The 24,601-nt window shown below is 42.5% G+C and overlaps 1 protein-coding gene across 1 annotated transcript; it reads left to right on the top strand.

The window, feature by feature from the left end:
- The first annotated feature begins 989 nt into the window (after positions 1 to 989).
- On the top strand, positions 990 to 19,840 carry clvs2 (clavesin 2). The gene is made up of 5 exons (XM_026318962.1): positions 990 to 2,046; positions 3,217 to 3,391; positions 18,749 to 18,859; positions 19,163 to 19,395; positions 19,553 to 19,840. Exons 1-5 carry the CDS (start codon positions 1,658 to 1,660, stop codon positions 19,644 to 19,646), a joined length of 1,002 nt encoding a protein of 333 aa, XP_026174747.1. The 5' UTR covers positions 990 to 1,657; the 3' UTR covers positions 19,647 to 19,840.
- The last annotated feature ends 4,761 nt before the right edge of the window (positions 19,841 to 24,601 follow it).

Raw genomic sequence — 24,601 nt, 5'->3', positions numbered from 1 at the left:
ACACGTCGGTTCAAAGTGGTGCAAAGAGAAGAGAAGAGTCAGACCATTAAACTAAGCTGCTGCAGTGAGGATGATCACAAATCCTGAACCTGAACCACAGTACAGACTCATCTGCATTGTTGTTCTCAACATGGTGATATAATGCAACACCTTTTAAATCAATGTGCACAAAAACTGTATAATCACACACTGACACAACACACACCGGCTTCACTTCACTGTCTGCAGGTTGATGTTTTTGTTGGAAGCCGAATCTGAGTGTGTGAAATGAATCGTCTGTGAAATCATAAAGTCGGAGGGAGTCAAAATGGTTTAAGAGCTGCAGTGTTTCTTTAAGGAAAGCACAGAACAGGTTAATGCAATAGGCCAGACCTAATTTAGCCTGCAGGCCCAAAATGCTGACCCAACCTGGTCTTCATCCCTCCACCCTTTTTGTTTCCACTTTGTCTGCAGCTCCCAGGCCTCCTCACCTCATCCTTCCTTTATCTCAGTTCATTTAAGTTGCCTGTACTCCACCCGACTGTCCATCGCTCCTTCACTTTCTGTTTGTGGCCTTTAGTTATTTTCCATCTTTGTGCCACTTTGCCCTCTCTCCCTCCCTGCATCCCTTTTTATGTCTCTCGCCTTTTCATCTTATTCTCCAGCCCCTCCTCCCGAGCCCTCCCTCCCTTCCCCCAGCCGGAGGCGTCCATACACCGACCGGAGCACAGACTCTCTTGTTGTCAGTCACTTCAGCAGCGAACAGACGGCGGCAGCAGCAGCAGCAGGAGGAGCGGAGACGGTAATCCCCCCCTCAGTCCACCCCCCCCTCTCTAAAACCCAGAAACCGGAGACAGGAGGGGAACAAAACCTCGCGGGACACCTGTGCTGCTGGACACCCCCCAGTTCAGCTAAACAATGATGTAAGATCTAAAATCACAGCCAAACGGTGACAGGTGATGCTGAGGAGCATTGATGGTTGAGACGGGGATGTAGGCGCCGACCCGAGCGGCCAAATCTGCCTCAACTGACGGTGACCGAGCGGTCGGTGGCGGCACCAGCAGCAACACCAGCAGCATCAGTCGGTCGGCGGATGGAGATGCGTTGTGAAGGCGGAGGCATGATGATGATGATGATGATGGTGAGGATGATGATGATGATGATATAGCAGGTGCTGCAGGGTCGTGCCGCATTGACTGGCCGCCGCGAGCGACGCCGCGGACACGGTGATGCTGTCGTCGTCATTGTGCCACAGACAGAGATACAGCGGAGAGAAGAGGCACTGACATGCAGGGGAGCGTCTGTCTGTCGGCTCGGAGCTCAGGCCGCCCTCATCAGCAGGTTGGATGTGCCGCCTGAAGCCTGGGGGGACCTGATCCAAGACATACAAGGAGCAAAAATTAGGATAAGGTTGAAATGTTCCCGTGCGCAAAAGTGAATGGCCCATATGTTGATCAAGCATCACTGGATCATCATACCAGCGACGTCTGTTCCAGTTCAGGGTGGATTAGGTCTACAGAGCAGCAGGCCTCCATCTGAAGTCAGCGCCTGATCAGGAAACAGCAGAGAAGATAATTGAATCTAGTTCACCCTGTTGCTGGAGGTAACTGTTTATTCTGTGCTGTCACTGGAAGCTGGTGCGGTGTGGTCCCCCGTGGAGGGACAGCTGTTGCAAAAGATGACTCACTTGCAGGCTGGCCTCTCTCCAGAGACCCTGGAGAAGGCCAAGGTGGAGCTGAAGGAAAACCCGGAGACTTTACACCAGGACATCCAGGAGGTCCGGGACATGATCATCACCCGGCCGGACATCGGTTTCCTCAGGACAGACGACGCGTTTATCCTCAGATTCCTCCGGGCGAGGAAATTCAACCACTTCGAGGCGTTCCGGCTGCTGGCACAGTACTTCGAGTACCGACAGCAGAACCTGGACATGTTCAAGAACCTGAAAGCCACGGACCCGGGGATCAAGCAAGCCCTGAAGGACGGGTTCCCCGGTGTGCTCTCCAACCTGGACAGATACGGCAGGAAAATACTGGTCCTGTTCGCAGCCAACTGGGACCAGAGCAGGTAATAAAGAGGCAGGGCGATGGGGCTGTAGGCCACAGAGTTTGTCTGATCTGACACCAACATAAAATAGAGAAGAGTCTGTGATTTAAAATCCACTATAAATACATGGAGTCTGGTTTATGGAGCTGTCCAATCAGCACCAAGCAACTACAGGAAATCAGCTGGTTAACCTTCTTCCAGGTGTGTAAGTCTTCAATGGCAGGTGGCAAAATGCATTACCTGGCCAAAAGTATGTGGACAACCAAACCTGTCACTTTCTGGTGTAGTTGCAGAGATTTTTAAAAACTGGCTGCAGGGATTTGCTCCAGGTGAGGTCCAGCACTGATGCTGGGGCATGAGGTCTGGCTCACAGTTGCTGTTCCAGAGGTGATGGATGGGGTTGAGGTCAGGGCTCTGTGCAGGCCAGTCACATTCTTCCACACCAAACTGGGAAAAGTCCAGTAAAGCTTATGTCTAGAGCCCCACATAAAAAAATAGATAAAATGCAACATCTACTTTTCTTATAACTTTGATTCAAATAATGTAGAAATGTGACCCTTTAAAGGGGAAAAAGGAGAAACCTCATAAAGAACAAAAATCCCTCTTTTGTTGTGTTGAAAATGGAAACTGCCTCCAAACTGTTGCCATAAAGTCGAAGCTCAATAATCTAATGAATCTGCAGCATTAAGATTCCCTTAACTTACAACTATAAGAGACCAAATCATGAGAAACCACTTCAGATTAGAAGTGTGAGCACGGGCTCACAGGTCAGGTCATGTATAGTAGCACATTTACAAGTGAATCTCCTGCATTTAACATTTCATCTAAGTAAACAAGCATCAGCACTGAGATGTTTCTAGATCTGACTCGTGCTTGTCTTTTCCCCATATAAACCGTCTCACTGCAGCACCGGGCTCATGCAAACATGCAAACAAAAAATGTTAACACCCCATGTTCCTCATCTTATGAATCAGTGTATAAAGTTCCAGTAAAGTTGTCAGATAATATTCTGAATGAATAAAACCTTTTTAAAATATAGTGGAATTAATGCTAATTGTCCTAAAACAGACTTTGAGGTAAAACACTTAAATCTCCATGGTGATATTTTGGCATTTTCTTGCTGCCGTATCTTGTCACGTATCAGCAGACATTTAACTAATATCAGCTCCAAACATATCACGCTTCTCTCAGATACACGTTCGTGGACATACTGAGGGCTATCCTGCTGTCGCTGGAATCTATGATCGAGGATCCGGAGCTGCAGGTCAACGGCTTCATCCTCATCATCGACTGGAGTAACTTCACCTTCAAGCAGGCGTCAAAGCTGACTCCCAGCATGCTGCGGCTGGCCATCGAGGGCCTGCAGGTAAGAAGCCCTGACGTTGATACGGTCAGTGGTCGTCTGCGAAATGTGTCTGACTGAGACTCTGTTTTTTGTTTTTTAACCGTAAAGAAAACGGATCTAAGTTCTGCAGGGCAGAGTGAGCAACCGATTCTGTTGATTTATGTTGTGTCACTCGTTGACATATAATAGATTAACATTTTACGCATCAGTTATACTGCAGGTTAATAATAACAGGCAAATTGTACTTGAGATGAAGTGATTAGTCAGTAATTGATGAGTTCATTCTTTAATTATTGATTTTTTATCATAAAATGATTCCGTCAAACAAAATGTGCTGCAGGATTTGCTGCTTTTCTCAGTTTTAATTGTAAGTTTTGTCTTTGGGGCTTTTACTGTTTATGACGTTTATTGAAAAATACCTTAATTAATACATTTGACTGATTAATTGATCTTAAAAATAATTATTTGTTGGAAACTAGAAATCCATGAGTTTTTAAAATACAATACTGACATTTACATTTTGTTTACACACACACACACACATCTACACACACACACAGTGCTGGGTAGTGTTTTCAAGGCTGGTTTGGCAGGTAGATGATGCACAGAAAAAGATGTCTGTTTAGTGGGAGCTATTATCCTGCCATCGCCCTGTTTGCCTCACGTGATTCGTGTTTGCAGAGAAATGTGTCACTGCGTGTTGGATTTGTATTTGTGTGTGTGTGCAGGATTTTCCAAGGCATGAGTGTGCATTAGTGCTGTCAGTCATCAGGGCACCTTCAACGTCATTGCTGAAATGAGTTACAGGAGAAAAGGCTCAGAGAGCACACAGCCGTCCTCTGGTAACCAGCCAAATCCCAGAGGAAGTGTGTGTGTGTGTGTGTGTGTGTGTGTGTGTGTGTGTGTGCGTGTGTGTGTGCGTGTGTGCAGATGAGGCAGAGTGTTATTGCTTTCTCACCATCCCAGTGAGTCATCTGCCAATTTGTGCTGGGCTCCATTAGTCAAAGTGAAATCTAAGGGAAAGTACTGCGAGAGGGAAGTGTTGAGTAAGATGCAGCGAGCTCTGAAAAGATTATCTGCTGAGCTCGTGATGGATGAAAAGAGTTGTGATCTTTAATTTTTTACAGAATTCACCTCCTGTTTTTTTTTTTTTTTTCTTATTGAAACATCCGTCCGTCCATTATTTACCGGGGTGGGGGCTGGAGCCAATCTGGGCCAGAGGCAGGACACAAACCGGACAGATTATCTTATTAAAACACTATGTGTAATGATGAGGTTAAGTATCTGGGAAATACTTTGACATCTTAACTTCAAATTTGTTTAGAATCTGGCTAATGGGAAGTTTTATTTCCATCAGCATTGTCTATGGAGTGAAAATGAGCAAACCTGTGTATGAAAGCCAGAAATCAATTATTGATTATTCATGCCTGCTTATTGTCCTTTCATCAGTAAAACCATCTCACATTGATCCGTTATTATATATATAGACTGTGTTAACATGGTTTTTATGTGTTAGAGGATGAATTGCAAATGTCCTGTATGAGGAATGTGGAGCTTGTGAAAATGATTCAACAAGAGAAGCAGATGTAAATTAGTGTGCACACTATAGTTTAAGAAATTTCTTTTTACCTTAAGCCCCAGTGAGATTTAAATAATTTCTGTGTTAATAATCAGGATTTTCTGCCGCTTTGTCCACCTCCTCCACTTTCTGCAAACATTAGTTTTCTGCTCAGTCAGCGGAGTCGAGGTTTTACACTGGCAATGGAAAAATCATCCTTTTTTTTTTTTTAAGACTAAGGGGAATAACTGTAGACTCGAGCCGGTGCATCAGTGTGATGAGTCCATATATAACACATTTCTGACGCTCTCCAGACACAGATTAGGGCCTGAATTATTGATGGGAGCTATTAGCTGAGCCCTGAGTCACTCCCAACTGTGCAACCGCTCATAAGAATGGCTGCTCACAGGAATGGCTGCAGAAAGCAAAAGTGTAATCGGCTGATTTGATTCGATTTTACAGATAAAGTGCATGAAGCAAGTTTTATCAGGGATGTAGCAACGTTGTCATCAGGCTGGAGAGACGGGAAAGCGACGATCTTTTTCTTACACTTAATAAATCCCACGAGTTTTATGTGCGTATCCAAACAGAAAATATCAAGAACAAACACATCAATGAGCTGCAACATTTAAACGACAGCACGTTTACATACATCCAGTGACAAATCTGGTTTCAGGGATGTAACAATGTGACTTTCAGCCACATCTGTATTTTATTTTAAAGTGCATTTAAAAGCACAACCAGCTGCAAAATAGCTGCCAAGGTAAAAATGTCTGTATTCTTCCTCTGCATGAAGCCGCCTGTAAGCATCCTCACATCCCTACGCAGTGAAGGGGTTTGTGGCTGTAGGATGCAGATGTTTGCACGTAGTCCATTGACACATCTCCAAAATCTCAATGACATGTTGTACATCCTGCATGCTGATTGGTTGATCCAACATCCTGATGGGAGATGAAAAAAGTGGAAGGCCCAACATGTAGCAGCTAGAAGAGACTTGCCAACAAAGTGAGGAGATTGAATCATTTATTCCTCGTCCATTAGTCCATTTGTTTTGCTGCTTGTTTCGTCGTCGGTGTTTGAGCGCCCCCTAGCCCCTCTCGTGTGTAACTATCTCACCTGAACCCTAACACTGATCCAAACCTCAACCTGAGACTAACCTGAGCCCTGAAACCAGGGACTGAACCCTCAAGCATCCTCACTGCCCCCACTTCCCCACAGGTCCTCACTACCACGGTGTGAAGCTCAAACTAGTCCTCAGATGTTTCACTGTACGAGTACACACAGTGAGTCACTTCGGCCTGAACACATCTGGTTATGAATCTGAAAAGCACTAAGTGTTTAAAAGCAGCTGAGTCACACTCGTCTGCAGGGCAGTTTTATCCACTTTCTTCTGCACGATTGATGTGGTTTGATGGCTGATTTACACCGAACACAACACTAACTTCTGTGTGCATCAGCAACTTTCCATCTGCTGCAGCTCATCCTCGCTTCTCTTTTGTTTCCAGAGATTTTCCATCAGACTCAGTGCTGGATTATCTGATGCCAATATGAACTGACAGCGGTTTGACAAATGGCAATTAACACTGGAAAAACATCCTGACGAACTGACTGCATTATCTGAGGAAATGAATTATTCTACTGCTGTGGTCTCTACATTAAGTCGTCCATGTTAACGCAGCTCAAACTGCAGCTGCGACTGACTCTTCGTCATTGCGGTGGTGACAGAGTTGGTTTTGAGTAAAGACGAGCTGCATGTGGGCCACGTGCCCTGGGATCAGCGTTAGTACGAGTGTGTGTTGTACAGATCACAGCGGTAGGACTGTCAGTGTGGATCCCCTGCAGGGTTTAATGGTTATTACACACCCGAACACACAATGTTTCTTGTTGTGTTGTGTTTTGTGTTTTCTTTTCCTCCTATAGTCTGGAGGGAAACAGAAAATGTGAGGAGAGAGAGAGAGAGAGGGAGTAACGTGTGAAGTGAACACACTGTTTGGTGCAGAAATATGATCTGCCTGTTCTGCAGTTTCATATCACAGCAGTCAAATTTGGTTTGCTACAGCATGTACTGTACTTACTACGACAGTAACATCAAAACATGCTTGCTGTGGTTTAAACGGGTCTTCTGACAGTCTGATCGTGGTGCTGCTCGCACTAAAAGACAAACCAGTAAAGTTTCTTTGACTGGTCCACCACTGGGAAGAAAAACGCTGTTTCCTTTTGCTTTGCTCCCTGATCTACATCTGGATCCAGAGTGAGGCTTTAGTGGACAATGACAGACAGATGCCGAAGTGGTGTCCTTTAGTTGACCCTCCCAGTTTACCCAGTACGCTGCGTGCTGGTTTGTGTCTGGGGTTTTTGTGCTTATCCACAGCACAGTACGTGCTCCAGTTTCTCTGTTTCTCTGCCTTTGACTTAAATTTCTTTATTTTTAAGAGTCCGGGGAAACACAGGAGGTGAGGTGAAGTGCAGGATGGGATTCAAACCCATTCAGTCATAATCCTCCAGGATTACAACGTTACAGAGGGATTAAAGTCTGCAAAACCTTCTTTGGGTTGTTCTCCTTTGACAGGTTGGAACATGATTTTAAAGTAATGCATAATAAAATACTGTTGAAGTGTTTTAATATAGCTGCTTACGCACCAAAGAACCTTGCTTACAGATTATCAGTGGTTCTTTTAAAGAAAGAAAGGAAATATTCTACTTTTGCTTTTATATGAGTTTTGTTATCACATCTTCATACAACCACTTCACCCTCCTTTTTATTTTTATCTTACAGACTTAAAGCTTATGAGCCTTGGCACACAAGGTTTATTTCTCCTGCACATTTCATACAAAGCTCATTCATTAAATAATGAATTTAAAAGGAAAAGATCTTAGAACACTGACTGCACTTTACATGTTTTGTGAGAGCTGATCTCTTTTATTTTTAATTGCTGAGTGTTTGCGTCAATGTGAAGCTGTTTTAACATGCTGGACATGTTTTGCTGTGTGTTATCTCTGGGGTCGGGGATGTGAATCACCTCGTTAACATGATCTGTCAGAGCCAGACGCCATCTGACCTGCGATCAGCTCCCGTCCACTCACAGTAATTAATGACCTGTCCCGAATCTCTCGACGGCGAACTGACTGTGCTGCGGCTGACAACCTGCACACTCACGCTGCAGCTTCGTGGCTCCAGCGTCACTCACAGCTGCAGCGTTTGGGCTTTTTAAATGCCTTAATAATCACCTGACAGAGTCTCACCTGTCTCCGTGCAGGGTTTGGCTCAGATCTGGTGACCGATCGACGTCGACCCAGGAATCGGCGGATTAGGGTTTGTGGTCGTGGTCTGGGATTTTGTCCATTAGATGGTTTTTGTTATGATCAAACCGTCAAAGCATGTGGTGCCTCTTCCTGGTGTCGTCGTAGGATAATGTGCTTCAGCCTTTGGTTAAATAATTAATGCCAAACTACAGAGCTGATTTCTCTACGTTTTAGAGTCAGCACAGTGTCATTTATCACCGTGACGTAAAGCCAACGATTTGGGGACAGGGTCCAAAAGATGGAATGAGGATGGAACAGACCTGTGATCAGAGGTGATGCTTTTATGTGCAAAAGAAAGACTCTTAAATTTTGGATGCAGGACTCTTGAGATGGGAAGTGGAGACAGTCTGTGGAACATCTGAGCTGATCCATGGAGACTCCCTGAGTGTGTGTGTGTGTGTTAATGCAAGACTATTGCTATAACCTACATTGATCAGATCAGGGCTCAGGGCACTCACCTGTGAGTCATGGTCACACTGAGGAGCCCATGTTATGTAGGGCTTTTTCCAACTGACCCCTCGACCTTTCCTTAGACCTCCAGTTTCACTTCTTCTTCTCTTTCTTATTGACTGAATCAGTCACGTGCTCATGATCATCACTATTGTGCAAATTATTTAACACATAGTCAGAAAGAGCAGAAGGAAGAGGAGCTGATGAATCCTCCCCCGTTCCCCCCTCTCACTTTCGTCTTCCTCTCTTTAACTCCCTCTTCATCCTCCTCTTCCTCCGCAGCTCTCTCATCTCTTAGTTCTGTAAAATCAGATAATTCATCATTGTATACAATTAAATCAACGATCAGACGGAATCACAAAAAAGGAAACACAGTGAGGTCCAACGTTTGTTGTTGCTGAACAAGAAAAAAGCATCGTCTTCATCGGCAGCCAGTTGCATTCACACCGAGCTTCAGCGTACCCTCCTCCTCCTCTTTCTTCCTCATCCCTCCCGCTACATCCCACCCTCACTGTGTTGCCACGGCAACACGCCGGCCTGCCGTGCCGTGCTGCTCTGCCCTCTCCTCCAGATGGGCTCCTTTCTGTTGTTCTTCTCCATCTCCCTTCTCTTTTTTTTCTTTCAAGACGATCACATGCAGCTGGTTCACTGTCAGTCACAAAATCCAGTCAGTGCATCACGTCTTATGTAAATGAAAGAGAAAACAACAACGAACAGAAAGAAATTATTCCTTTACAGACATTTTATCATTTTATTTTGATCATGTTTTTATTGAAATGTTCAGGTTGGATCTATTGAAGGTTGTACAGACGTTCTTCTTCTTTTCATTTGTCCAGTGTCACCAGCAGGACAGATGTTTATTTTAGCACCACACATTGCACAGATTAATCCCAGTGACTGGCTTCACCCTCAGGTCTCATTTGTATTTGTCTAATAGTTTAACAATTCACAAGATCAGAATAAAACAGCTCTCATTAAGGGAAACCTGTCAGAGTCCGAAGACAAACACCCAAATCAATTAGATATTTGTATTTTCTAGCTTCAATAGTCAGATATGCAGATGTGTTTTTGATTTATGGCCTTTTCAGTCAAACATTACTTTGATGATATCACACCAAATGCTTTCAGATCCTTCTTCTGCCTAAAACCTGCTGCTCTACTTTTTCATTCTCAGTTGCTTTTCTGATTATAAGCAAATGTTTTTCTTAGTCTCAGGTCTCAGTCTTGTTTCAGTGAACGCAGCTGTAAACATTCTGGATGTGGTTAAAATCAGACAGCTGTTTGGTAAACTCTGCTGATTATTATGGTAGAAAATCTTAGTCTAAACTGAGCAGATTATAGAGACTTATTATTTGATTATATGACACAAAGTTCATCAACAATTTTAGATTATTATTTCATTGATTATTGATTTATTATTAAAGGTAATAACTAAGCAAGTTTGTCAAGCAGCTTGTTCTAGCTTTGTTTTTCTTTGTTCATATCAGTTTGAATATAATGATATTTAGTGATGTTTAGTGATATTTAGTCCACCTTAACATATAGAGATGTATAACTCCAGTCGATGCTTTGGATTATTCTTCACTGGCATTATCATGAGACTCCTACAAAATTACTGGGACTCCTGAGAAAATTGTGCAACGGCAGCAGAAAATATTAAGAAATAAATATTGACCTAATGCAAAAACTCTGCAGCAGCTTCAAATGTGTGAAAACACTTTTCTTCCTCTTTAGAGTTAATCGCTCCATAAATGTGACTTCACCGTCTGATATCTTGGGACATCTATTCAAATATATCGAATAATAATCCTCCTCCTTCTCATCATAACGTTTAATACATGATAAAAGGTTTTTAAACAGCCTGTAATTTGTCTTTTTTATCTCAAGCAGTAAAATAAATGGCAGCAAATACGTTATAAGCCATAAAATCAGGAAATGAGTTAATGGGAAATTGGTCTCAGTGAACTAAAAAGTGTTTATTGCTGTGACTTTTATTAGGAACAACAGAAAAAGTGCATTACTGTCATTACTGAATCTGATCAGTAAGAAACTGTCACTGGGCTTTAACAGTGTTTCAAACATACCTTTAAGTGTCAGTAATCTGTCTTCAGCCCAGTCTGTTAACAGGAGGTTGAACTGGTTTGCTGTGAAGAAACAGGCTGTTGACCAGTTTATCTTTGCAGAAAGTGAAACCGGGTCCTCTCTGCCCGGGTCTTTAACTGCAGCTGTTTTGCCAGATGTTCTCTAACTTCAGTGAAACAGACTATTCAGAGTTTGGCTGATGAGGTTTTACAGTTGATTAAAGTCAGTGGATGTTCTCTGCCAATATTTTCTCACATCAGGATTTAGCTTGTTTGTTGGAAGCGTCTTCACATTTAGCTGTGGTCTGTCCCTGAACGTAACCCAGAACTCTTACTGCCTGGAACCTAAAGGACTAGTTGGATCAATTCGAGACTGAGCAGCATCAAAATCTCCATAAACCACATTAGATTCCTGCAGCTGTACAGATTTAAAGTGAATGGATTTTCTCTGTAAGCAAATATTATTGATCTATAGATGGACCATATGTCAGAAAATGCCCTTAAGAGTCATTTCTATAACATTTTTTTAAGGTAGGAGTATCAGCAGTTTTTCCACGTAGGTTCCAGAACTTATGTTTGATTTAGTGCAGAAAAATAAAATAAATAACTGAAACCCATGATGGTTAAAATAATAATCCTCTGGACACTCAGGTCAACTGCACCAAACGCACAGAGCAGGAATACGCAGAGTCCGACATATTAACGTGTTAACTCATCTCCTGACCAACTAGTAGCACATAGCTAGTATGTCGTCCACCCACTTTTCCTTCTGAACAGCTGAGATCAGTTTAAATGACCCCTGGTCCTGAAAAAGCAAAATAAATGAGGGAGCTCTCAGGGTGTTCGGTGCTTATAGGTTTGTCCTCAGAGACTGTTCTTAGATACAAAGAATGAGAATAAAGGAATATGATGTTCTAGTAGATCCCAGTGCTCCCTTGTCTTTAATAACAACCACATCTGATGTGAAATTGTAAAGTTAGATAATGTTTTTAACAGACAAAGCACTTGACATTTGCTTGGTCTGCTCACTGGAGGAAATTGGAGGTGGATATGAAATAAGACAAAGAAAAACTACTCGAGCTTAATAAGTTACTCGAGCTTAAGAGCCTCCCATATTGGGATGGAGCCCGTCTGAGCAGCTGATGTATTACATTTAATATCTTTTCATAAGATATTGTGATTGTAGTTTTATTGTATTCTGTCCTCTCCACAGAGAGTCTCCTCTTCTCCTGCAGCTCACAGCCACCTGATGTGTTTCTGTTCTGCTTTGTGCTGTTCAGCCTGCAGAGCCTCCCTGTGTTCTCTGATTTGATTTGTTCTAATTACCGAATGTGCACCTGGCACATTTACCTGTACAAGCCAGTTTGGACCAACAATCAGTGAGGAAGGCATCAACCAAAACATTTGTGTGCAGTTTAAAAGATAAGTGCATGTTTTCTGTTGAGCTTCCTAAAGTTCTGGTCGTGTCCACGTTCACTGCTCAACAACATGTCTGTGATTCTGCAGTGTTTTTCCTCCACCCTGTCCCCAGAGCCATCTCACGCAGAGTTTAGTTCATTCTCAAAGCATGTTGTGAAGAATTAAAAGTGACTTTTGCTTTTATCGATCCCAGCAAGGACTCACTAACAGCAATGAAGAGCAGCTGCAGTTAGACTCAGTCTGGCCTTTCTCATTTTATCTTTGCTTCTGTCTTTAAAAACGTTTTTTATGCTTTGTGATCATGCACTTATCAAGCCACAGTCGTGTCCTGTGCTGTTCGTTATGCTGCATGGAAGATAATAAAGTTCTGTCAGAAATTTAGATGATTTAAACACTGTCTGACCCCAGAGAGGAGCAGATTAGATAAATGACTTGACCATGACGATGCGGGAAAAGGAAGTAGATCTGATTAGTTAAAAGGTTTCAAAGTAAAGGCAGATGAAAATCTATTGACTGCATGTGCTGTGCAGACATGACAGTGGCATCGATCTTCTTTCCTGCACAAACTGATTGGATAAAAGCTGCAGCTAAATAAGAGAGGGAAGCAGATCCAAGACTGAAGTGATGCTGCATCTGTCCTGTGGAAAAGTCCAGTAACGGTTTGAAATTATCAGAGAAGCTGCATGAGTGAAAGATTTGACCCACAGATATGAGTGAAGCAGCACCAGTCTCTGTTTTCTGTCACAAACTGTAAGATTCACCCCCTTTCAGCTTCAGCATTAGCTCCGCTCAGACGTCTTCCCACGTAGGTGGATTTTGTAGAGGACGAACCAGCAGCAAAACAACATCATCACTCCGGGCTACACTTTATATCCTGAAAAGAAAAGCGCTCGAGTGGATGTCCTCTTTTCCCCCGTGAACTCACTTTTTTCCCACTTTTTTACCGGAGGACGTGTTTACTCATCCCTGTGTGGATGTGAAGTGACAGGAGCAGAGCAGAGTGGAGGGAGCTCATCAACCTGATGTGCTGCCCCGAGTCTGAGAAACACGACAGAGAGAGAGGATGTATGACCACAGCTCAGACACATACAGAGCGATAGACAACGCACGTCAGACGTTGTAACATCAGCTGCTCTCTATAGTGCAGAGACTGGTGCAGTAACATTACTGCAGATTTTTACAGCAGATGTGGACAAATGTAAAACTGATCCAGAGTAAAATGTTGAACAAGAGTCAGGAAAAGAAAGAGGATTCTTAGGAATTAACTTCCATTAATGAGCTTAGAACAACCACCGACTCAGCCTTCGACACCTTCTGTCGTTGGAGCCTCAAACTGGACGACTCCTTCAAAAAGTGAAAAAATAAAAGAAGATAGATACTTTATTATATCGGACGTGGACTAAAACATTAACGTGACACTGTCCTGAATCAGCTGATACGTCTCCTCTGACTGGACATGTTAGTCTGGTTCCCATCATCTGGGTCCATCCTGCGTCTTGTTATTACATCTCCCATTTTATAGACTAAATAATACATTACATCAGCCTGAATCGCTGTACTTCCTGATTTTACAGCTGCAGCAGGTTCAGCAATAAAAAAACACTTTACACATCAGTCCTCCTCTTTCTCTTCCCTCCTGCAGCTGCAGCGTCGCTTGTACCTGAGACGGCTTTTTCGTCTCTAATGGATTCGTTCTATAATTTACAAGAAAATGTGTTTACAGCTCGATCAGAGATGCTGATTCATTTCTATGACTCATTACGTTGGTCGACTGGGCTTTTTGCCAACGTCGGGTTAGAGGACGCGTGTAAGTCCGTGTTTATTTCGTTTTTGTTGTTGTTGTTTGTGGCATATGCATCAGAGCTGACTCTTCTCCCTGTAATGAGCTGCACTGACTGAATTATGAGCCCAAGTCCTTTGTACAGATTCACTTTAGATCCATACAGACACAAACACCAATTCTGAAACATAAATATAACATTTTATATAGAAAGACTTAATTCATCCTGGAGGAAATGAATAATTACTACTTTTGTCACTTGAATATAAATGAATGTTTTAAGCTAAAACAGCTAATGCAATTGTCAGGTCAAATTTTATTGTAAACCAAAACCACAAATTTGATTATAAAAACATTTTTGCACTAAAAGAAAATGTTTTCTGAAGACATGAGTGGGCAGCAGCTGGAAATACTCACTGTGTACCTCTTCCAGCACAGGTGTTGCATTTACCTGACAGTTACATAACACCTTTACAGGTGACATCCTTTTAGTCACACTGGAGCTCTGGTCTCTTTCTTTAAACTCTGCAGGAAGCACTTTGCTTTTAGTGAAGCCTCAGAAAAACCTGAAAGCACCAAATAACAATTCTCTGAAAAGACTAAATACACTGAGACTAAATCCTTGGTCTGAACTCGCTGCTTTTGTCGCTGCTGTAAATCTTGCGTCTCTCTTGAAAATCTGCACGTGGGTGACATGTTCCTTCATTATGAGAAAACACAGGAACATTTGTCTATAAACAGATTCTGGACAAAAGCTTTAGCTGATGTGTGGGATCGTATTTTTTTTGTTTGTTTTCAGTTGTTGGGTGGTGCTGTATTATTCAGCACAAGCCCTCAGAAAAATTCCTCATCTATAATTCACCACTCAGACATAAATATGAATGGTATTTACTGTGCACTAGCTTTTATATGATGTGAACTTACACGCTGATGTTTTCTGGTCATATAATGTTCAGAATGTGCATAAACACACAAAATGCTCACTGAGCTTCCAGACAAAACCTTGTTGTGATTGTTTTGTGCCCGACATGATAATGCAGAGGATTTCCAGTAGATGTGTGTTTTCTATGTAGGTTTTAGGTCACAGACTGTGGAGAAACACGAATATAATCTGTGTGATGTGTCTGACATTTTAGATCCTGCAGTAATGTTTACCATGTGTGCCATCTTATCAGCGTCGGAGGCAGCAAAACAAACAAATGGCTGGAGCAGACGAGCGGCGATCAGCTGAATGTGATTCTGTGAGACACCCACCAAACAGTCCTGTCCTTTAGTCTCAGCATTTTATCATCAAATATTCATTTTCACCACTAACAGGCACATTAGTGTCCTTAAAACTACCCACACATATTGTTCTAATTTTACATTTCAAAATAAAAGTCACCAGATTCACGCTGAGTCTTTACTATAATCACTGCAGGAAAGGTTGTGGCTGCAGGTCAGATTTAGAGGAGCTGGGTGTTATTCTACAGCAAACTGAGCTTTAAAGGGAAAATCATTTCCAAAGCGTTTATCCTCTTGAGCGAAGCCACAGGCGTCCAGGAGGAGGAGGTGAGAGATGAGGCAGCAAGGTTTGGTGAGAAAAACAGGAAGTGAAATGAAGAGTTTTGTGATTAAACCGATGATTGTTCAGCCTCATGTGCTGTTTTATTTTATTTTTTTTCCTGTGTTCACCTTTAACTCTCTCCAGCCTTTATGCTCCAACTGAGCACATTCAGCTGTGACCTGCAGCCACAACACAAAAATAAATCCCCACAGTCGCTCATTTGCCTAAAATCGACATTTGCCCCTCAGAAGCCAAACATCAAAGAAGATGAAGTGGTTCTGAGTTATTTACTGAACGTTTGAGCTGTTTACTCACCGCAGCTAAAATCCCACTTATTTTATAGCTGCAAATAAGCACGAAACTGCCTTCTGACTCTCCGCAGGATTTCTAGATTTGATGCCAAGTTTTTTATTAAGTTGTGATGAACCTGAGCAGCCTGAAGACAAAGCACCACAGACAGACACGATATTGGAGTTTCAGATCTAATTTTCAGTCAGAGGGAACGGTATTCGTAGAAGTCTGCATAGTTTCCTGCAGATGATAACACGCTACAGGAAAATGATAAACTAGTTTGAGCCGACTAGTAGCTTATAGCAAACATTAGGTTTTCAAGTAAAGATGTCAGACTTGTATCTGTTTAAACTGAATATCTTTGAGTTTTGCAACAGAACAAGACATTTAACGACGTCACTTTGGGCTTAAGGAAATTGTGATGACATTTGTCGATATATCTGACATTTTACAGATCAAAAAAATGATCAATAAGTCAGAAAATGTTCACAGCTGTTTGCTAATCAGTTTTAAATTAAGAGCCATATCATTTATTCACAGACATCTGGGGGTGGTGCACAGATTTTGTGATGAGGAAAGATAAGTCATAATGAAAACGTGCAGAATGCAACAGACACAGTTTGATAATCCTGCAGGAGGATTTATCTGCTCAGTGGACTGAGGGGGAATGTAAAAGTCTTAATTTGACATTTATTCAGCCCAGTGCTGAAATATAAACTACAAAATGAGTGAGACATCTTGTTTTGTTCATTGCACATGCTCCAAACTGGTGATGCATCTAAAACGTTTCTCCATCATCCTCTTAGCTCTGACAGGAGTCACTCAGGGAAATCTGAACTGTTTAAAAAACATTTTGCACAAAGTAATTTGATGTCTCCATCCTCCCTACATCATCAGTCATTCACTCTTGGATCTCCTTCATTATTGGATTCCACTAACTACAGCGTCCTCCACCTGTGTTTGAATCTTTCTCCTCACGCATACAAGAATTTATTTCTTCTCCATCTGACTCCACTGGGTCTGAACAGATCAGTCCTTCAGTTCCTGTTTCTCCTCCTCCTCCTCCTCCTCGTCCAGGCCCTGCAGCTCATACTCCATTTTCAGTGTTTCATGTATAATGCAGGGGGTCCCGTCTTTAAAGTGAGAATGTGTGTCCGGGCACAGAACGGGCCAGAGGCTCAGAGTCTGAGGGGTCTAGGAGTCCAGAGTTTGACCAAAATAACTTTCTTTAACCGATTACCGTAATTGACGTCTCTGCTCACACTGATTTTGCACTAGTGTTAAATACTGTACCTGCACCTACAGTAGCTTCTGTGTTTCACTGTAGGGTCTTTTAAACATCTGGGGAGAATTTGAATTGATTGTAGCAACAGAGGAAATGTCTGTAGTTCAAATCAAATAAAATCCATCTGGTTGAAATGTAAGAATAAAATCAGTGACTACACAGCAGATGAATCAAATCTTGTCTTTACTCCAAGTCTGCTGCTTCATCCGCAGCTCATTTGTGTTTTCTCTTCAGTTTCATTTAGAAATCCTGAAGACTGTTTGCTGAAGCTCAAATCCTCATTTGCTGAAATCATTTTTTGGTTTGTTTTTTTGAAAAGGGCAAAATTTGGATTAATGGTAGCAACAGTGTGAGGTCAGGGGGCAACCACAGTCCACTGGGATCCAGCTCCTGTAAATCTTCTTACATGTGTAATCACAGAGCAATGACAGTGTCATTAAAAACACAGCACACTGTGTCTAGACAACAAAAGGAGTTTGTGCCCTGATACAAACTCTAAAAGTTTTATGTTGTTTTGATTTCCTGCATTATGACAAACATTATGATGGCAGCTCTGTAATGTCCTGTGTTTTTAATGGATGAATAATTTGCACCATTGACAGAAAGTAATCTGTCCTCCACACCCTGTCAGTAATCCACGTGCACATGCACTGGCTGCGCTGGATCATGGTGCTGACACAGCTCAGTGCCCAGTCATACAGGGCAGTCATGCACAGATGGATGAACATAGACCTGAAAAGTGAAAATACGCTTTGCGCCACAGTTGCAGTGTCATATAATGGGGATAATTATAAAGTCGGCGTGGACAGCTCTATTGAAGAAAGTGAGTCATATCTGTTCTGTCAGATGTGTAGGAGGTGGACAGATGAAAACGAAACACGTCCTGTGTAGAAGAGCGGGAGGCATCCTTTGGGCACAGGAAGGACGAGCAGCAGCTACAGCGAACGGCTTTTGCCACATGTTGGTCAGAGGCAGATTTTTGACTGTGTGGTGCTAAAGGAAAGGTCGGGGGGGTCATCGAAGCAGACGGGTGTCATCATGTAGGGACCAGGACTTTACAGACAGAAAGTCATGTAGGTACAGAGCTCCATATGCTGCATCCTGCTCCAGACAGTCTGGTAACCGACATCCCTGCTTACGGAGCAGAACCGCTGGCGTCATCTTCGGCCTTGACCTCGGACACTGTCTGTCTGGGCTGCTCCCACACGCTGCTAACAGTTTTTATATTAATGTCTGCTCCAAGCAATTTTCATTAGGCAGCTCTGTTATGTCAGAGTATATTCCTGGCCTGCAGCCAAATTATAACCACACACACACACACACACACACACACACACACACACACAGTGGAGCATAATTATCATAATTGTGTCCTGTATTCTAGGAAACACTGTCAGGCCCAGACTCCACACACTAACCTGCATAAACTCAAGGACTCATTTCCCTCAGGCATCGTCTTCTGCACTGACTCCACAATAGACCGGACCATTTCCTACTTAACATGAGATTATTTGCAAAACTAATTTAATGAAAAGGGACGAGGTTCATCTCAGTCATTTTTCAGCTGCTGCAACAAAAATCCTCTTGAGCCTGTGATAAGATGAACTGATGGCACTTCCTGTCTGTCTGTGTTACATCTGATTGTTCTGTTTCTGTTTCCAACAGGACAGTTTTCCTGCCAGGTTTGGTGGGATCCACTTCGTGAACCAGCCCTGGTACATCCACGCTCTCTACACAGTCATTCGACCCTTCCTCAAAGACAAGACCAGAAAGAGGGTAAGGCCTTAAGATCTTACATTAAAGTCGCTATAATCCATATTTGTGTGTTAACAGTGGACTGAAAGGGGTCGGCAGCAGTGATGAATCTTCACCTGACTGCAGGTCCCTCAGCTCTAGAATATTTTTAGCATATTTCAACTCATTATTTTTGCTCTACTGCCCCAAAACGTAACAATCTGATTCATTTTCACCACAGTTTTTAATCGGATCAGACCAAAACAGCTAAATGAAGAGCTGATACTGGTCTAACAGCCGTTTGCTGTGATGAGTATATCAACCGTTAGTTTTTTCTCCATGCAGATCTTCATGCACGGTAACAACCTGAACAGCCTCCACCAGCTGATCCACCCTGAGATCTTGCCGTCGGAGCTCGGCGGGATGATGCCTCCGTACGATATGGGCACGTGGGCGAGGACGCTGCTGGACCACGCCTACGACGAGGAAACCGACTACTGTCCGGAGTCCTACACCCTGTCAGTACAAGACCTGGAGAGAGACCTGGAGAAAAACATGTCCCCTAAAACCATGAAGAGGTCAGCTCAACAAGTACTACATGAAAGACTTGTTAGACTAATGAAGGGATTATGATTAGAAACTGGAAATTATCGTATGTATATTGTACATTTCATGGCATTCGCAGACCTTTACTGACTGACCAACCCTCTGGTGTTTGTGTTTTGGTCCCCGCAGGTCTCAGTCAGTGGTGGAGCCCGGCGTCTTGAAACGACCAGACAAAGTCAAGAGTGAAGAAGACAACATGCAGCCGCTGCTGTCACTGGACTAAACCACACACTCCACAACAGCTCAAACCCAAACCTGAACCCAAATCAATATTCATCACACACAGACACACTAAAAGACTCACATTCTGTACGGGACATGCGCCCTGACTACACCTTTCTTCACAAAATGCTGCTGCTGTTGCTGGATTCTTGTTTCTCTTGAACTCAAGGAAATAAAATAAGCCGAGGCGCAGCAGACGAGCAGCCAGAGACGAGGAGGACGTGTCCTCAGAGGGAAGGGCATCCTAAGAGCTACTGGTGATGTTCTCTATATTTATTTATTTAGTTATTTGTCAAGTGCCAATTCCAAAAAAAAAAAACAAAAAAACAACTAAAGTACCGTCTTGAAACAATCCAGCCCCTCAGTATGAACAAGGGAAATGTCAGCTGGAGAGAGTCGTGATGTTCCTACACACACGTGTGAAAGTAGCGTTTCCTACAGCTGTACAGCATAAAAGTGAAGGTGATTTGAAAAAAACTGGAAACCAGACTTCAAACGGGGCTTGGGGCCTGGATCCCGAGCTGATTTTTCTTTTTCTTTGTACAGTACTTTGAGGATAACGGCCCATGTGGGTAAGAAGCACGGCTCAGGATATACTGGAAGGTAACTGGGGGGTTTTGGCGTCTTTCCTGTGAGAATAATGTCTGAACTATCAGTGTCGCTCCAGTTAACTCTTGGATAAGCAAATCCCCCTTTATGGTAAGAGTTGGCTCCATGAATCCTTTGCTTTTTGCTTTGGGCCGTTTTCTGTTTCTCCTGACCCACGTGTCACAGAATGCAGTATTTCGTCTGCCGTTAGAAAGCAATGACTCTCCTCGTTAACAATTTGTTTGGCTGAAAATGACCAAAAGATATATTTTCAGAATCTAATGCAGAAGATGTCCTGCCAGATACTGTAAATAAGGCTTGACTTTAATTTTATAGCAGCAGAGAAAAGACGAGTGTTTCACCTTCTCCTGTAACACTGAAGCAAAAACTGTTTTCCTTTGACTTGATTTGATCGTATCAGAATTATAATGAGCACCATGTATTTTTTGCATGTTTTCGAACATTGAACTCACATGAACATTTTGCAGTACTACACTACAGAATCCATTTTTCCTCATTTCAGGCTGCAGTGCAGTTTCTTCGCATTCATTTAAGCACATTGTTGGTGTTTTGTTACGCAGCTGAGAACCACAGTGATGCTCTATTCGTTTGCTCAATCAAAAGTCCATTTACTAATGTTTTCCAGAGCACTCAACCGTTCACTTGCAGACTGAAGGCTAGACGCATTCACGCACCTCAGCACCTCCATTAGATAAACCTGTTTCCAGTCACGAGAGTAGAAGAAGAAAACTCACACTTTGGGTTTTCTGGCGTTTGGTTCAGCAGCTACATCGCTGGTAAAGGAAACATCCTTTGGCAGGAGACATTTAAAGGTTCACTGTGGAGCTGGTGGTTGGCCCTGCAGTGATAATTGAATATTTGGTCAGGGTTAGGACAGACATGGCCTAAATGAGTTAATTGGCTATAACAATAAAATCCAGTGCATGTATGAGGCTTTTTAAGGCTTGACCACTTTTGTCACTGTTTTGAAAGGAGTCTATGTTAAGTATATATTTAAACTTTAGTATTTTATTGTAATTACAGTGAGTCAGCAGTGAGACAAGCTACTGCTGCAGTGTAGATACAGGATGTTTCAAATGACGGGGCGCTTCTGTTTTTTCTGAACATGTGAACCTGGTACCAGCTGTGGGTGTTGGACATATTTTAGGTTCTTCCAAATCAACCGCTCACCACAGGTTTATGTTCCGAAGTGCAAAAACCTATGACATCTGCTGAATGTTGAGACGGGGCAGCAGAGCAGAAGTCGAGCCGGTTTGCAAACAGACAGCCCAGCACATCACAGAAAGGCCGGCGGGCAGGAAGCGTGAGGTGGCCGACCGCGACGAGAGCAGACAGCTGGAATGTTAAACTATCACACCAGCGTACATGGCATGTCAACCCCACTTACAGCAGCTCAGCAGCTCTGCCCCGTGCCGAGTCGAGTTAGACTGTGCTTTCCCCCTTCGGCTCAGTGGGATCTGTCTGGTTTTACTGCGGCTCAGATCAGATTTAGATGGATGAAACGATCTGTCTCGTGACGGTGACGCTGTGCTTTTACTGATCGTGTCCTCAGTCAGTCCTGAGCAGGCAACAGCTGCAGAGAAATAGAAAGGTTCAATCTACTGTAATTTCATTTGGAGTTCTCCTGGTGTCGTACGTGGTTTTGAATTTATTTGGTGAAAGTTCGTACAGTTGGGTACAAAGAAGCTGTGACTATAATACATCAGTGTTTTTTTTTATTTTAACCCTGTCTTATACAAATGAGGCCAGTCCCCTCATAAAGATAGATCAAGCAGATGTGTCAGTGTGTATGAAGCACATCTGGCTGTCACACTAGAGACCATAGCGTCCCTCCACCTTCAGCAATTCAGTTTTAGTTTTTGTTCAAATCAAGGCTCTTAACGTTTCCTATAAAGTATGAAAAACAACCACTCCCTCTCTCTCTGCCTAACTGTATTTACCTTAATGAATAAACAAACACTTTCTCTGCCTTTTTAGTCACTTCACACTTCAAGGGTCCTTGTGCCAGTTTATGTCAGTTGGAGAAATGTAGAAATACTGGTTCTGTGCACATCTAAGACACTGTGGGTCAAAGGTCTCAGAGGAAAACATGGTCCTCAAGTGTTTCACGTTGATTTCTGTGCATTAGTGGATAGCGACTTTATAAAAACATGCAGTAGAATAGTTACAGGCAGCAAAATCAGGATGCAGCTTTTACAGCATCAGTGTTGATCAGGCTGTGAGTCCTGGAGGAGGAAACGTGAAGGAAAACACAGATTTAATATAAACAGGGGCACACACACACACACACACACACACACACACACACACACACACACACACAGCCACTGTAGATGCTTCCAGTTGTTAGGATATAAGTTTACATGTAATAAACATCTGTATACTGCTTGAATATAGCAAAACTGAGTTTATCTGGATATGACTGCAGATTCCCTGCAGGAATATTTTTAAGGTTAAAGTATCAGAGGTTGTTTGTTCTGTTGTGAACTTACTGTATGTAAAGGAAACTAAACACTCTAACACACACGTGAAGATTTTTCATTTCAGTACTTTACTGGTGGATGCTTTGTGCTTTACCGCACATTTAAGATGTTTCTTTGTCAGTATTTTATTAAAATTTCTATCTACCTTCTTTCTGACGCTGCAGACAGAATGGTATATGTTGTACGGATTGTAAACAGAACTATGATGAATCTGCTTTTATTTGAGGAATTCAGCATTTTGAATGTTATTTCTGTGTTGTTATGTTTTTCCTGCTGATCTTGGATCCACGTATTGTTGAATGCATTTCAGGCACTCGCTGTAACAGATGTTTCAGATTTGACTTTTCTAAAATTTCTAAACACAAACGATTCAGTCCTGAGCTGGTTGTGACTGAAAACTGTGCACTGCTGCCATTATAAGGTTTTTTTTTTTTTTTTTAGCATTTATCAGCTAAACACTGATTTTCACACCAGTCTACATGAAAGGAAATGTAAAGCCACATGCTGTTATTCTCCCATGCAAAATAAGAAGAATTTAACAGTACTTCCAAATAATGTATGAACACACAAGAACCCTGAAGGACACATTTATCTGCAATTTGCCAGCACATTTCTGAAACATGTCAGTCATTGAATTCGGGAATTCACCATAACCTGATTTGTGCAAATTGATTATATTGAACAGACCCAGGTTGACTGTTTGCAGAAACCCAGTCCGTGTTTTCTGTGCAGCATTAAAGCCTGAAAACACATATGAGTCCAACAAGTCGGCTTTAGGCCTCAGTAGCATCATTAACATAAAAAAAGACAGATGCTTCCTCAGCTTCTCCAGCTAAAAGAAAAAAGCTCATCCCTGTGTTTGAACATGACCCTCAGAACAGTTCCAGCAGCAGCAGCCTCATCCATCCAGTCCAGCCTTGACCTGATGTGGACTTTCATTAGTGCAGCCACCAGGGTTCACACAATAACACGAAGCTGCCGGTCGTAATAAGCTGCTGGACGGACTTTAGTCTCAGAACACTTCACAGACACTTCCTCTTCACCTTGACTTTCTTTTTCTATGTTTAGATGTTAAAATGTGGTTTAAAGTTTAAAGCTTGTGATGAAAATCCAGCACGTTCACAGTCGAGGCTGCGTTTCTCCAGGTTAGGAAACAAACATGATGCACAATGGGAGGGAAGGATGTTGCTGTAGTTGACAGTCATGTGTTGTTGTTTGCAGCCTGGTTCAGACGTCTGACACTAAATTGGCTATAAAAAGGGAAAAGGTCAACCTGAGTGTCTCATCTCAACATCCTCTGCTTTTCTGTGGCTCCGAGTTTCACAGGCAACTTAAAAACACAACTTTATTTCACAGTAAATAAAACAGGCGTGAGGACAGGACATCAGTTTCAGTCAGTGTTCATATGAAGAGTTATGTTCCCATTTAAGGTGATAAAAAAAAAACAACAGCTCTGCAAATCATTTATAAATAAGAAACGTATTAATCTTGTTTATCTGATTTACTGATTCATGTCATGTTACTTCACCATGATGTATTTTGGAATCAAACCCTCCATCACAAGCTCTGTCAGTGCAGACTTTATCATATTTGATCTTTTCGTGTATCAACCCGATTCATTTTCTCACTGATTATGACAAATGTTGGGTTCATCTCAGCCAAAGCCAGGCCTTCCACTGAAAATCTAATGTATTGTTTCTAATCATTAAGTATTGGAATGACATTTTTAATGATTGATCACTTTCTGAACATGAATGCATTTAAGTTTTAAGTTGGTGATATATTTGTTTAATTTACATATCACTGCTCTTTGATTGTATAGTTACAGTAGGAACCGTAGGGAGACCAAATCCAAACTGAAGTG

This window comes from Mastacembelus armatus, chromosome 24, assembly GCF_900324485.2.
Source record: "Mastacembelus armatus chromosome 24, fMasArm1.2, whole genome shotgun sequence".
Taxonomy (NCBI): Eukaryota; Metazoa; Chordata; class Actinopteri; order Synbranchiformes; family Mastacembelidae; genus Mastacembelus; species Mastacembelus armatus.
The sequence above is the reverse complement of the archived record's forward strand: the minus strand, read 5'-3'. Positions and strand labels throughout refer to the sequence as shown.

Coding starts and splice junctions, on each gene's coding strand:
- clvs2 (XM_026318962.1), top strand. CDS start 1,658: ATGACTCACTTGCAGGCTGGCCTCTCTCCAGAGACCCTGGAGAAGGCC. Junction 3,392..18,748: donor TGGCCATCGAGGGCCTGCAG/GTAAGAAGCCCT, acceptor TGTTTCCAACAG/GACAGTTTTCCTGCCAGGTT. Junction 18,860..19,162: donor AAGACAAGACCAGAAAGAGG/GTAAGGCCTTAA, acceptor TTCTCCATGCAG/ATCTTCATGCACGGTAACAA.